Genomic DNA, 14,879 nt, shown 5'->3' on the forward strand with positions numbered 1-14,879 from the left:
TCATCACACTCCGTCTATTGTTATTGTTTTGATTGAGAGACCCCTAGTGGCTGAAATTACATATTGTGCGTTTAATGTTGTGAGGACACAAGATGATGACTTATGATCATATTACACAACATCTGGATCTCATGTGAACAACTAAAAGATTTGGATTTTTTACAAAAAAAAATATATCGTGTGATAAAAACAGTCTTTGTTTTTCAGTAAGAGATGTTTGACTTTACACTCATGAGTCCAGAGATTGATTGTAAATCAAGTGAATTTTATTCATAAAGCCCAAATATCACAAATCACAAATGAACCCTGAGGTTAACACAACATCCTCTGTCCTTAGATCAATGATTCAGATAAGAAAAAAAACTCATTTAACAGAGAAAACATGTTAGAAATAGAAGATTGATCCCTCTCCAGGATATCAGAAGTACAGCAGACCTACAGGAAAAAACAGGATTAGAAGTTCGCTTACTTATTCTCAGTGTCAGTTCTCTCTCTGAAGTCATTAAGTTCTTTCTTCACCTTTTCAAGCCCAGTGAAAACTTTCTGACACTGATCAGCTGCATCTGTAACACGCTGATCATTGTGAGAGACTCTGGAGAGCTCTTCAGCAGTGAGGAACACCTCCAGAACGCACATCTCCAGCCGGATGACGTTTCCTGTTTCAGCTCCGACCGACTCTCTCCGCATTTCCTCACAAAGCATTTTTATTTTTTCCAGATCTTTCTTCAGTAAGTCAACATTTGTTCTGGATTCTTCCATCAGTTCTCTCAATTCCTTTGGGTTTCCTCTCACTCTGTGTTTTAGTTGTTTAATGAAACGAGGAAGAAGGACCGCTAGAGCGACGGTAACTGCTGCTGCTGGTGTCAAGCCTTTATAAAACAGAGTGACACCTACGAGAGCCGCGACCATGAAGTTGAGTGCGATGGTGCCTGGTTCTGATTCCTTCTGTATCCGTTTAACTTCAGCAGCGATCTTGAGAAGCGCGTCCACGGTCTGTCTCATCCTCGGCTCCTTCTCATCGAACCGTTTGGTGAATGAATCTGTGTAGAAATGGAGCATTTTCAGTAGATTAAAAAAATCCATTTTCAGAAGGTTCCTTGAAGGTTTCCTCAGTTGACAGTTGGGAGTTTCTGTGGGTGGAGACAAAGATAACATCAGATAACACCGTTAGCCGCTCTCAGATCAGACTTAGAGTCAGGTAAAGGGGTTACAGTATAGTTACAGTAGGGGAGAACAGGGTAAAATGAGCCAATCCCTTTATCCAATCATGTGACCACAAGTAGTGCACATTACTCAATCCATCTTGGACTCAAGCACATGGAGAAAAGCAAAACAGAGCAAAAGAAATGATTTTTGTCATGTCATGTGAATTCATCATGTTACTAAAGTTATCAGTTGTGTATCTTAATTAAAATAGATAAGTTTTGGACATTATTACATGTTAATTTAAGTCAGTGTAAGCTACAAAACAAGGTCATAAACTCAACATAACTGTCGATCTGAACCACTGTATGAAACAGTTTTGTCTAAATTGAGGTTGTGGTTTAAAACGTGCCAAAGATGTTGGGGCAAGGTGAGTCAATGGTTCAATTTACCCCCGAAAATGATTTTCTGATATTCTAGAGACACTGTTCATATTTGATCACTGTTACAAGTGCTACAATGTTGATGAATAAATACCTAATTGTTGACTGATAGAAAAATCTGTACCTTGCATTGTGTACCATGTATGGTTATATGTTAGACGGCAGGGTCTCGCGGGTAACAGCAGGACAAAGTCATATGGAAGGGAGAGTTCTGTAAAACTTTGTGTAGGTCTGGTAGGAATCTGTAAACAACTAAAGGTGCCTCCCAAGGCCATTGATATATACCAGTGAATTTCTTTCCTCTCTGCGGACTATCCGTGTCTGTAACATGTGATCTGTTTGAATTAAAGAGACGCTTGACTTCAACCAACCTCAGCCTATTGATAATTTATCTATCATTGACTAATGTTAAGTTTAAGCCACACACAAACATGCTGTACATACAGACAGGTGACAAATAAAAGGAAAAGCCAACATAAAGTGTCTTAGTAAGGTGTTGGACCACCACCTGCTGTCAGAACAGCATCAATACACCTTGGCATTGATTCTACAGTCTCTGAACTCTACTGGAGGGATGGACACTATTCTTCAAAACGATATTCCCTCATTTTGATGATGGCGGTGGAGAACGCCGTCAGTCCTAAATCTCTTTTTTTCAGCTGGTTTGAGATCTGGTGACTGTGAAGGTCATAAAATATGATTCACATCATTTAATACTCATCAAACCATCCTGGAAGAGACCACTCCCATCAGGATAGAAATGTTTCATCATAGGATAAAGCTGATCACTCAGATCAACCTTGTATAGATTAGCAGTGACCCAAAGTGGACCCAAACCATGCCAGCAAAATGCCCCCCAAAGCATAACAGAGCCACCAGACCCCCTCACTGTAGGGGTCAAACATTCAGACCTGGACCAGTTTTTCCTTTAATTTGTCAACTGTCTGTTTACACAAAAGCACATTTACACACATGTTCTTTCTGTAGCTAAAACACAAAGATCACAGTTTAATCTTTACTGAAAGTGTTGAGGTAGCATGTTGAACAATAAGACACAAACATATCATTTTACTTAAAAGTATGATGAGTTTTTTTGTTAAATTGATGCCATTAATAAAGTTCAAAATTATCTCAAAATTGTTTGATTGTTTGTGTCATTTTTATATCAATATTTAATGGTAACACTAATTACCCCTTGAGCGCTTATTTTACCCCTACTTTGGGGTAAGTTTTGCCATTGGACTAACTTTTTTTGATGGCTTATTTTTCTAAAACCACAATAATTAGATCATTTGTTTCAATTTCTATAGGTACACAACAACCTGAGGTATATATATTAACTATTATTTGAAACAAATATACTTTCATTTTGCAGTAAAATCATCATCATCATCATTGTAAAAAGTGGCTCATGTTCTCCCCGCCCAACAACATGCTGTAACATATAGAAAAGCTTCTGGCAGTTCAACAAGCCGTAGCGACCAGTTTATATTCCTGTAGGTCAACTAACAAAAAGCTGAACAGCTGCAAACATCTGCAGGACGGTCTGTCTGCAGGGCTCCTGTGGGAGCGCTTCCGCTGCAGAGCTCCGCTGTCAGGACCGGAAACGTTAATGAATTCAAACAAAACGGAAAGGAAATACCACCAGAAACAGAGTCTCTGAGTCTGAATCAAAATGTCCACCTTCCAGACTTTACAGCCACAGCCTTCGTGGACTTCAGTCGTTCGTACTGTAACCAAAGAACTTAACTTGATAAGAAGTGAAAGCTAATTGGTTGTTCCGTTAGAACATCAGGGCGCAGCCGCAGAGCTCCGCCTCCGCCATGTTCGACTGAAGGCGTAATACCCATGTAATTACCCATGTTATTACCCATGTAATTACCCTCATCAAAGACCTCAGTGAACCCAGTCAAACGTCCCGAGAAGTGGCTGCTTCCTTGATTCTTGTACCTGCTGTTAGAGGAGGAGGAGGAGAGAGGGGATGAGGAAAAGGAGGCGGAGAAGGAGGAAGAAGAGGAGGAGGAGGAAGAGGAGGTGGTGAGATGTCCACATTCCTGCTCCTTCATGTGAGCTGTTTCTGGGTGACTCTCTGATGAGAGGAGTTATTTATTCCAACAGCAGCAAACCTGCTTTTTATCTTGTTAGCTGAGCAGAGAGCAAACAGAGCAGCGTTCAGTCTCACATTTCATACAATCCAACTGTGAAACTTTGTGTAGAGAGTCACAAAAATTTAAAATAATCCTCCACAGATTTATTATTTCACTCCTAAAACATCATCAGACTCATGATGGACAGTTTTTATTTAAAAAAAAGAAAGAAAGAAAATCGATGCAGCAGATTCAGAGATATCGTCTTTTTTATTCCACAGATTCTTCTTCTTTGTCAAAACCAGACGCCTACATTACCCACAATGCACCTGGAGATTGTGTTGCACTTAACTCAGTTTTGACTGAGTACTGTGTTTTGGCTTTATGGGGAGAAAACAGTCAAAATACTGCTTCCTGCTGGTTGAAAACACTCTCTGCTGCACCAGTGAGCTTCATGAGAACCGTCTGGTGGCTCCACAGCTGTGAACGGCTTGTTAATAAGTCAGAGGAAGCTGCAGTTATTTTTATCTTTCTTCAATCTAACACTGATTAACTGCTGCCTGGCAACAGCTGCAAATAGAGCAGGCTTTCTGTTTGTCCGAACAACAAATTAACTGTGATTTTTACAGATATACTGAAGAACATCGTATGTAAAACAGTTTGAATATTCAGACTAATAAGAAGAAAAACTACATTAATGACCATTTTAATGCAGTTTAATGGATGTTGCAAGTGTCCCCAGGTATGAGGTCAGCTGCAACACCTCACTCCTCCTCTTCAAATGCAAATTGTAAGTTTATTATCACATGTAGACACATTTTAATGATGTGAGCAGTAAGCTGACAGATATGAGTTCAATCTATTAAAACTGTGAATAGTCTCAGAGTGTTTTACAACCGTCTCCACCCGACTAAACAAGCAGGAGGGACCTCGACTTATTGAATTTATAGTTATGTATATAAAATTTAGCAAAAAAGAAAACAAGATTTATTTCAAAGTCCCCCTCCACTCAGAAATGTGTTTTTCTTCTTGTTCCTTCAGTTGGATGTTTGTTCTTCTTCTCTGTGCAGAATGATGGATGTGCAGAGTTTGTTTTCACATTCATCTGCCGAAGGAGGAAAGTTTCTCTGAGCCGCCGTGATGTCACCCTTCCCGTGTTTGAAGCCTCGAGTTTGGCATTTTGACCGTCGCCATCTTGGAATTTTGGAGCCAGAAGTGACCATATTTGGGCGAGAGGGTGGAACTGACCCTAACGCTAGCTGCTAGCTTAGTTAGCACGGTGCATTTACAGCAGTGGTTCTCAACCTTTTTTGGACCAGCGCCCCCTATTATCCATTATCCAGGACTCTTACTGCCCCCCATCAATTATAATGTAGGCTAATCGTCTCCCCTGAATATTAATGTTGATTATTATTCTGTGTTATATCATTTAAATCATGTCATTAGATGCCAAATAACAGATTTGTTTAACTGGACAGTTTGAATATCATTATCATTAGTTTCTCATGCAGGGAGCAAATGAAATTATATTTATGATTATTAAACAAAAGCAACAGTTAGAAACCTGACAGTCAAACTTTAATTAGGTCTCCTTATTGATCAAGAACAGCAGCCAATCAGGAAGCATTCTTATTAATTGTTCCAACAGACAATAAGAGCAGCCTGCCAGGAAGTCCGAGGCTTCTGGGAAAAAGCAGAAGGACATGAATCCATAGTTAAGGTGTTCAATAGAATACTGGCGCCATTTTTTCTTGTTTTGCACTGTTTTGCTGATATGATTATTGTTGTTTTTACCCAGTTGATTGAATAATCAGATCCGCAGCGATCAAATAAAATAACAAGGTCAAAGGCCCACAATTTTGGACTATCATCATTACAATATTTATTTAAAAAATGCACTTTGTGCCATAAAGAATAATAATCACAAATCACTGGTTAAACAGGCTTATATGAATGGATTTAAACAGTGATTTTCTCATCCTGTCATAGTCAGACTGTAGCCAGCAGTCAGCTGTAAGGACGACTATGGTTCAAAGTTTATCTTTATCTTATCCACAAACAATTTATTTGTCCTATTTTGCTCATCAAACAGAGATACGACAGCCTGCATTAATGTCATCTCACCACTTTTTATTTCCTTGTTGGATTAAACTAATAAAGATTTATACTGTCTGTTAATATTTTAATTTTGTTCCACGTTTTTCATTCCAAAGTTCAGAGCTGCTGTTCTGTCATCAGATTTTCGTTAAAGATCACTTCAGTTAGAGATGAATACAGAGAGATAAGACCTTAAAAACTTCCTGCTGTCAGTTACATGTTTGTTCTTCTTCTGGTCGGTGATTAATTTCATCTTCACTCATCAGCTCGATTCAGATTATTCTCAGCACTTAAAGGTAACAAAACAGTTTTCATCATGTTTGTGTCTGCAGGTGTTAAAATGATCTGATAACAGTAGAGACGGTCGTCATAGTGATGAGCTATGTTTTTCATTATAAAGAATTGGGAGTTTTTTAAAAATTATTATTTTAAAGAAAACAGAACAGGATTAGAATAGATTTATAATTTAAATATGACAAAATATAGTTTCTTACAGCAGCAGAGTCGGACTGGGACAAAAATTCAGACTGGGAATCTCACCTATACCCAGACCACCTCATAGACCAGCAGGGTCCTCAATAGTCCAGATCCAGACCGAGACATAAACCTGCATGATTATCGTTTATCTTCATAATATGTAGGCTACTTTTTAAAAAATAAATGCACAGCTTCACAGAGGTGCCCTCATTTCATCTCTCAGTCACAGCAGCGTAACACCACAAATACATAATTAAACTGACTGAAATCATCATATTAAGCTACGAGCAGAATAATAGTTGAGTCAGCAACACAGCAGAGAGCAGGCAGGAAAAAAAACATTTGATTTGACTGAAAACTGTGTATTTTCACATCATTTTGGACCATTATTACAATATTTATAAAAGAAATAAATATATTTTACTGACATGTTAGATTAGTTTCCAGTGATATTATTCAGTTTATAAAGTGACTTTGCTGTTGCTGCTGTAGAAACGGTTTTTTGTTTTATTTCAAATATGAATCAGTTCTAATCCTGTTCTAAATATATTCTATTCAAGTCATTAGTAATGAAAGAGAGTATTGAACCGGACCGATAAGAGTATTGATAAGATAAAGATAACATTCTAACCACACCCGTCTCTACACCAAATTGATAAAAATCAGCATTTCATTGATTGAAAATGGCTCAACTGCTGTTTAAAATCAGCTCTGAAAAGCCAAACCTGACGTAAACTCCACCGTTTGTTCTCTACCTCCTGAAATTTATATAAATGGCAGAATGTTAACGCCATAATCATATAACACGTACCTTCATCTCTGATAACTCCGACATGGCTTGAACGCAGCACAAGAGTGCGCGTCACTACCTACGTCACATTCCCGCGACTGCAGAGTCTGCAGCAGCTTTCTTGTTTGGGTCGCTTGTGATGTGAACTGTGAACGTGTGGATGTGAATAACATGCGGCCGGTTTCAGTCCGATAGTTAACAGCATGTTTTCTGCTGCTTGTGTTCAGTAACACTGACAGGCAGCCGCTCCGGGTCCGGGTCTACACCTGCTCCGCTGTTTTTATTGATATATTGATTAAAAATTTGGAAGAAGACAAACAAGCAGCGACAGAAGAAGAGTGTGAAAATGTCCCGACACAGTAAGAAGGACGGAATACCGGACAGGTGAGAACGTTACAACATTCACAAATGTGGAGAAAACTGATTCATGTTGGATAGTTTGGATGAAAAAGGCAGATAGAAGAACTTTTCATGTTGTTGTTGGGTCTCTATAACCTGTAATTAACTCTAACTAGACATGAAAACATCTGAGGTACTTCACTTGAGTATTTCCATGTGATGCTACTTTCTACATTTCAGAGGGAAATATTGTACTTTCTACTCCACTACATTTATTTGACAGCTTTAGTTACTTTTTAGATGAAGATTTGACTCCAGCAGCTACAACAGTAACATGCTGCTCTAACACTGATGCTTCACTATTAATAATCTAATGATATCATATAATAATATATTAGTCAGAGGGACCAAACCACTACTTTTACTGCAATACTTTAACTACATCAAGCTCATAATACTTATGTACTTTTACTGCAATACTTTAACTACATCAAGCTCATAATACTTATGTACTTTTACTGCAATACTTTAACTACATCAAGCTCATAATACTTATATTGAGAACATATAAAGGAGGTATTTGCTTATTTAAAATGAATTCTTTTAAATTATTTTTAGGAGTCTGTAGATGTTATTTAGGATGTTTTGATGAGCTCTAGTTAAACATGTTTGTCTCTTTAAAATGAATCTCTAGAGATGTTTGTAACTCTTCTAATGTTTTTGTTGAGCTGCAACGATTAATCGATCAGTCGATCATCAGGAAATGGAATCCATCTTTAAAACAACTGCTGATTAGTTGTCAGACGATTGATTAATCAACTAATCATTGCAGCTGTAACTGAAACAATTAAATAACATCACACTGATGCAAACTTCTGTAAAACCCATTAAAAAATGCATCTTAAGCTGTTAAAGTGATCAAATCTACAACAATAACTACATCTAGGACCTTATATTTTGATATAATGTGACTGTAACTGTGGTGTTTTGCTCTCCTACAGATGGTTGGATTACAAAGCTGTTGGGAAAAGACTCAACGGGACTCGTTTCATCGCCTTCAAAGTGCCGCTGAAACACGTGAGGAGTTAAAGGCCTCGTTCACACCTGCTGATCCCATCACCAGTGGACAGTTCACACCTTCAGTTAGAAGCGTCTCTGCTTGTGATCTGATCTCACTCCCGCTGCTCTGTCTGCGCATAAACACGTAGCCTAACATCTTTTTCATTTGTAAAGACCGAACACGTTGTTGGTTTTAAGCAGGCTGCACAAAAACTGCAGCCAACGACTTGTCAATCACAACGTAGCCCCGCCCTAAAGCATACCCTGCTTTATGGTCTGTTTTACTCTAAATGGGACCATAATTTACTGAATGAACATCATGATGTATTGAAGAAGACTTGAAACTAGCGATTGAGATCATAAACTCATCAGGAAAGTGTTTACTGAGGTAATAAATCAAGAGAGAAGTAAAGTCATTTTCTCATAGACTTCTATACAAACGGAGTCGCCCCCTGCTGGCCGTTAGAGAGAATGCAGGTTTAAGGTTTTTACACATTGGCTTCACTTCTACCTGCTTGGTTCTCTGTTCAGGAGCAGCTAAAGGTCAGTCCACCTTAACACAGAGAGAGAGAGAGCAGTGGATTGACCTTTAACCCTTTCATGCATGGTTTTCACTACAGTGAACAGCTATTCCAAAGCCGTTCTCTTAGATGTGCGTGGGGGTTTTAATGGTATAGTTGCACATCAGCCACCACAGTGGACTCTAGTGTGTCATCCCATGTTTAAAAAAAAATGCTCAAATATTTTTTTTCATGCCTAAAAAGGAATAAAAACAAATCCTGACTGAGGTTATCATAATTCATGCATGAAAGGTGGACCAGCTTTTCTCATTTAGTGACGACCTCAGCTGCTCTGAGACGGAGAAACGTTGGCTGCTGAGTCTCTGCCGAGTTCTGCTTGGTCCACTGCCCTCCCAGTGCCCCCCCTGCCCACCCAGTGCCCCCCCTGTCCCTGTCCTGTGGTGATATGCAGCCCAGACCACCTCTGAAGGTGGTCTGAATGATCGGATCTCAGTGCATCCTCAATGTTAATGCGTTTTAATGCCAGGTGTGAACAGAGCTGCAGTTCGGTTTCTTTGAAAGTCGTTTGTCGACGAGCAGTGAGACTAATAAAATGTGTTTTCTTTAGTCTCTGAACCGTCAGCTTCCGTGTTCTGATGTGTTCGGTCCCTGGGAGCTGCTGGACACTTTGAAAGAAGAAAATCAAGAACTGGGTTTGATCATCGACCTGACCTTCACCAAACGCTACTACCAGCCACAGGTACACAAACACACCTGTGCAGATGTTCATGGGGTTTCTTCTTAACTGTTAAAGTGGTTTATAGTAACTGTGTTGCGTGCAGGACGTACCGGACTCTCTGATGTGTGTGAAGATCTTCACAGCCGGTCACGAGATTCCCAGCGACGGCACGATCCTGAGCTTCAAACGAGCCGTACGCAGGTTTCTACAGGACAACGCTGACAACGGTGAGAACGATACGACAACAGCTTCATCTTCATCTTCATCTTCTTTAAAGGAGCAGTTACAGGTTCTTAGAGCTCATGTGGTTTCTTCAAATGTTTTGTTTTGTCTGATCAACAGTTTAAAATCCAAATATATTCAGTTCATTACCTCGTATGACACAGAAAGTCCTCACATTTGAGACGCTACAACTAGTAAATATTTTTAAAAAAAAGGATTAAAAGGATTCGTTAATTAGCAAAATAGCTGCTGATTGATTTTCTGTTGAACTAATTGAATCAGAAACATGTTTATTGCCGAGTAGGTTCGCACATACGAGGAATTTGCCTTGTTGTTGTGATGCATAACAGTGAAAAATACACATAAAATTATGTCATTTACAGTAAAAAAATACGTGAAAGTGAGAAGAGCTGCTGTAGGTTTCAATTTGAAATAGAAGAGAATGAAATGAAAAGTACAAAATATTTACCAGGAATGTTCAAATGTTCATAATCGTCGCAGAAAAAATGTGTTAAAACATCAACAGTTCCTCCGAGCCCACAGTGATGTCATCAGGTTGTTAATTTACCGTCACGTATGACACAGAAAAGCTTTAAATCCTCACATTCGAGAAGCTGCAACCAGCACAGGTTTAGTGTTTTTGTTCAACAAAATGACTAAAATGATTATTCCGTTGATTTCCTGTCGATCAACTCTGGTCCCCATGTTGTTGTTTTTAGACACAGAGACTGGAACCAGGAGGAAACTGCTGGACTAGTTCATCTCAAATGAAACCAGATTAGATCAGATCATTGTAATTGTTTAGTCTGTAAAGTTGCAACATTTTCTGCTGCTTCAGGTTCGAGTCTCATTAAAGGAATTATTGTGATTTACTGCTGAAAGTACTGACAAAAAATGTGATGTAATAATAAATAATTGTAGGTTTCATACTTTCACTTTCACAGTATGAAACAAGTATTAAATTACTTTCTAAATGGTTTTAAAACCATGAAATTATCTGTCTTTTCTGTTTCAGACAAGCTGATCGGAGTCCACTGCACACACGGTCTGAATCGCACCGGTTACCTGATCTGCAGGTGTGTATGAAGCTTTGCAGGTGTGTGTGTGTGTGTGTGTGTGTGTGTGTGTGTGTGTGTGTGTGTGTGTGTGTGTGTGTGTGTGTGTGTGTGTGTGACTGTGTTTAACAGGTGTGTCTGACCTGCAGGTATCTGATCGATGTCGATGGGATGGATCCTAAAGAGGCCATAGAGTGTGAGTACTGATGTTATTTTAATACATTCTGCAGAAGAACACGTCTGTGAATGAAAGTGAAGCATCTCACGTGTTGTTTGTTCTCAGTGTTTAACTCGTCGCGGGGTCACGACATAGAGCGACAGAACTACCTGGAAGATCTACAGTACGGAGCGAAGAGGAGGTGAAACAGCGACTCGTATCTTTTCTGCAGCAGCGTCGTCGTCTCTCTTCTTCTTCTGCTCATGTGATCTTGTCTTTAACAGTAACGACGGGATGGAGGAGAGCGAGCAGGAGCCGAAGAGAGGTCAGGCTGTGAATCGACCGCTTTACACTCCGCTAGAGTCCGACAGCAGAGAGGAGAGACGACACTTTAATGACTCCTGGCAGCACAGGTGAGGACCAGAGAGATGTTTTACACACATGATAAAGGTCCTGAAGACACTGTTGAAACATGTTCACATCTAATCGTGTCTCTTTAGAGCTTGTGTTCATATAGTGTTTTTCTCTGGTAGAAAAGTGCTGGCAGGGCGCCGGGATGAAGAGAAAAGAAACGCCGCACGTGGGTTTTGTTTCTATGACAACAATATCTATGACGATGCTCAGCAGCAACATTCGGTGTCCGTCTGATCGGCTCCTACAGACGAGCTTTTCTGTCTTTTGTTATGATAGTTTCTGTCTGATATATCATAAAGATCAGAATAGACGGCCGGAAGGAGCTTCTCCTCCATTTTCCTGGTTACCAGGGTGACGGGTGAGGAGTCCCCGCCCCGTCTAATACATGATTGGTTAGCTGAAAAGGAACGAGAGTGACGACACTGGCGCCTTTCTGAAAAGTTCAGAGATATTTAAGTAGAAGCGCTCGGAGCAGCTGTGGAGAAAAGTCGGAGCGCTCAGAAAAACAATGCTAGGTGAAGCGTTGCCGTGACTTTGTTTGCTATCGCTCCGCCTCTAAGACCAGCCCTTCTTCTCATTTCTCAGTTTGTACATCCTCGATTCCTTACCTCGCCTCCTCTCCTCGCGTCTTAGTCTCTCCCACCTGAGATGCGAACGGAGGAGGCGAGGAGGAGACATGAGGAGGGAGAAGCCCACAGGTCCACACTCGGCTGGATAAATCTGTAAACGCATCTTCTTCTTTTGTTCCTCCGTTCAGACTAAAACGGCGTTTTTCTCCCCTGAAAACGTCGTCCAGAGTGTGTAAATGTGAAAACGCCGGCTTGACGTCGTAGTGTGTACGAGGGGAAATGGAGCTTTGTAAAAACGCTGTCATGTCGCTGACAGACCAGATGGTGGCAGTAGCGCGTCATTTCATTGGAAGAAGAAGAAATATAATGACGACAACAACAATGGCGGACGGTTTCATGCGAGTGTTGTTCTCTTTATTGTCAACTTTGACGGTTTGTTCAGAGTTAATCGTAGCTGATCTGCCACCTTTCTCTGCTCAGACTGGAATCTGCTGCAATAAACCAGGAAACACTACACCGTTTCTTCTTCGCTGGTTTTCTGTGGCCGACTTGCTCGTCTGTCACACATGCCCAGTAGGAGGAGAATAACTTGTTCTGGTGTTGTAAGAGTTTTACAGTTTAGTCAGCTTCATGTAGACGGAGTGAAGTTTTGAAGAATAAAAGAATAAAAAATTCATATATTTACAGATAAATTCCTCTCTCTCTCTCTCTCTCTCTCTCTCTCTCTCCTGCAGGTCTTTCTCTCCCAGAGGAACGAACCATCGCTCATATCACCGCCCTGCGCAGGACGGCCTCCTCCCCTGCCCGCCGTTACTCCCTCGCCCTTCCTTTCATCCTCCAGCAGGAGCCTCTTTCCACCCGTATCGATGGACTCCTCCTCCTCCTCCTTCTCCCCCTGACAGCCAGTGGAGGAGACCCTCCCGCTCAGAGGAGACCAGGTCCAGGTATCTTCCACCGGAGCCGCAGTGGAGTCGGCCCTCTCACCTGCAGGAGGACAGAAGAAGAAGTTATCACCATTATCCTTATCCTCCTCCTCCCCCTACTCCTCCTTCTCACCTCCCCCACTCCTCCGCCCGCTGGACCAACGAGTCGAATGGCTACAGTAGACGTGAGGAGGAGTGGGCCGGTCCCAAGATGAGACATCAGCACAGATACTCACACAGACCGCGAGTGAACCCGTACGACGACTACCAGTCTGATAGAAACTGGAACTGAAGCTGAAACACGCCGCGGTCATCACAGCACACAGTAGACAGCAGGCGGCTTCATGGGTTTCATTAGGTTTTACACTGCTTCTCTGGTTCATTTATGTGTGTTAAAGGGACAGTTCACCAAAACTACAAAACATATTCACACTGAAAGGTGTTGCTCACTGATTGTTCCTGGGGCTCTACTGGAAGGTCTTTGTATAATTTCCAGTTTTAAAACTACTTATTTATCTTCTGCTGGTGCTTTATGAAGCCCCTCAGTTCATTGAGAGCAGGTTGAAGCCCTGACTGTTGACTTGCAGGCAGCATTTCTTCATACAAGTTTTGGAACTTTGACCATGTTTAAACATCCGACATCAGAACAGGAAATAAATAACAGAAGATCAGAATATGTCCCCTTTTAAATCAATATCAGTGTAAGTGATGTAGAATAAACTCAAAACGACTTTTATAGTTCAGCTGAAGATAAAATGAAGCTTCAACAGTCTGAATTAAGGCAACTAATGATTATTTTTATTAGTTTTGTCGATTCATCAATGAATCTTTTATTAAACAGCTCATCACAGTTTCCTAAAGCAAACATGTGATGACGTCACAGATTTTTAAATCTCTTTTCTCGGCTCGAGGAAAGTTTTACAAATATAAAAACCCTCCATGGGTCCAGGTATCATCAGATGATTCGTAATTCATTTGTGATTTAAAACCCAAAAACCGGTAAATGTGTTATTTGTTTCAAAACAAAAAACGGAAAAAACGTTTTTGGTGTCAGAATCAAATAACGAAAAACCAATCAAACCCGATTCGTTTTATCGTTATTCCTTTTTGGATTGAATATCCAGCAGGTCTGCGGACATTCAGCCGATTCGTTTTTGTGTTTGAAACCGAAAAACGGAAGTCACATGGGTTTTTTTCCTTTTTTCATTTTAAACCAAAAACTAAAAACTAGATCTATTCCTTTTAGTTTCCCAACGAAAATCCAGAAAACCAAAATCAAAAGACCGCGCAGTTTTGGTTTAGAAATCAAGTATTTTTTGTCTTCACCATAGCAACGGTCGCTGAGGATCATGGGTAGGCTAATGTAGCCGCTTCCGCTATCACAAAAACTGACAAAAATACTTCATTCGATATTCAATCCAAAAGGGAATAACGATAAAAGGACTCGGCAAAAACCAAAACCGGGTCGCATTTGATTGGTTTTTTTCGTTATTTGATTCTTTGACACCAAAAACGTTTTTTTGTTTTGAAACAAATAACAGATTTACCGTTTTTTTTTTGGTTTTTGAATTACAAATGAATTATCCGATGATACCCTAACCCCCATGGATCAAAAATTCATAATAGAAAAAGTCATAATTGACCTTGTTTGCAGTTCGAGGCGTCCTGTCAGCAGTTTTAGAGACGTCTCTTTTACAGTTGTGGTCTAAAATGGGGATTTTTCGCCGCAATACCGCGAGTGACCACTGGGGGGCAACGTTGGCTGCATTGGCTGAGCAGCGGCGTCGTATCCAGCTCTTGTAATATGTTGTCTGGCAGCGTTGTTCTCATGACTTAACGCCAAGCATACTGTGTTACATGACTTC

The 14,879-nt window shown here is 40.4% G+C and overlaps 2 protein-coding genes across 4 annotated transcripts; one reads left to right on the forward strand and one right to left on the reverse strand.

The window, feature by feature from the left end:
• Window positions 1-248: 248 nt before the first annotated feature.
• Window positions 249-7,086, reverse strand: LOC121886058. Of its 3 annotated transcripts, none has more exons than XM_042395961.1 (3): window positions 7,059-7,086; window positions 520-1,130; window positions 249-435 (listed from the first exon to the last, which is right to left on the reverse strand). In XM_042395961.1, exons 2-3 carry the CDS (start codon window positions 1,081-1,083, stop codon window positions 334-336), a joined length of 666 nt encoding a protein of 221 aa, XP_042251895.1. In that variant the 5' UTR covers window positions 1,084-1,130; window positions 7,059-7,086; the 3' UTR covers window positions 249-333. The 3 variants fall into 3 exon arrangements, with proteins under 3 accessions (XP_042251895.1, XP_042251894.1, XP_042251896.1); XM_042395960.1 differs by lacking the exon at window positions 7,059-7,086 and adding an exon at window positions 3,097-3,737; XM_042395962.1 differs by lacking the exon at window positions 7,059-7,086 and adding an exon at window positions 3,097-3,236 and having other exon boundaries at window positions 520-1,040.
• Window positions 7,087-7,157: 71 nt separating this feature from the next.
• Window positions 7,158-14,017, forward strand: LOC121886057 (RNA/RNP complex-1-interacting phosphatase-like). Its single transcript, XM_042395958.1, has 9 exons — window positions 7,158-7,421; window positions 8,378-8,453; window positions 9,564-9,695; window positions 9,778-9,901; window positions 10,912-10,972; window positions 11,101-11,147; window positions 11,235-11,310; window positions 11,393-11,521; window positions 12,826-14,017. The coding sequence occupies exons 1-9, from the start codon at window positions 7,384-7,386 to the stop codon at window positions 13,304-13,306; spliced, it is 1,164 nt and encodes a 387-aa protein (XP_042251892.1). The 5' UTR covers window positions 7,158-7,383; the 3' UTR covers window positions 13,307-14,017.
• The last annotated feature ends 862 nt before the right edge of the window (window positions 14,018-14,879 follow it).

This window comes from Thunnus maccoyii, chromosome 19 (genome assembly GCF_910596095.1).
Source record: "Thunnus maccoyii chromosome 19, fThuMac1.1, whole genome shotgun sequence".
NCBI classification, from domain to species: Eukaryota; Metazoa; Chordata; class Actinopteri; order Scombriformes; family Scombridae; genus Thunnus; species Thunnus maccoyii.

Bases quoted from the DNA above. Each gene is read 5' to 3' on its own strand.
- LOC121886058 (XM_042395961.1), bottom strand. From the start codon at position 1,083: ATGGATTTTTTTAATCTACTGAAAATGCTCCATTTCTACACAGATTCA. The intron at 436-519 runs GTGAAGAAAGAA...TTTTTCCTGTAG, and splicing joins TTTTCACTGGGCTTGAAAAG to GTCTGCTGTACTTCTGATAT.
- LOC121886057 (XM_042395958.1), top strand. From the start codon at position 7,384: ATGTCCCGACACAGTAAGAAGGACGGAATACCGGACAG. The intron at 9,696-9,777 runs GTACACAAACAC...TGTTGCGTGCAG, and splicing joins AACGCTACTACCAGCCACAG to GACGTACCGGACTCTCTGAT. The intron at 10,973-11,100 runs GTGTGTATGAAG...TCTGACCTGCAG, and splicing joins ACCGGTTACCTGATCTGCAG to GTATCTGATCGATGTCGATG.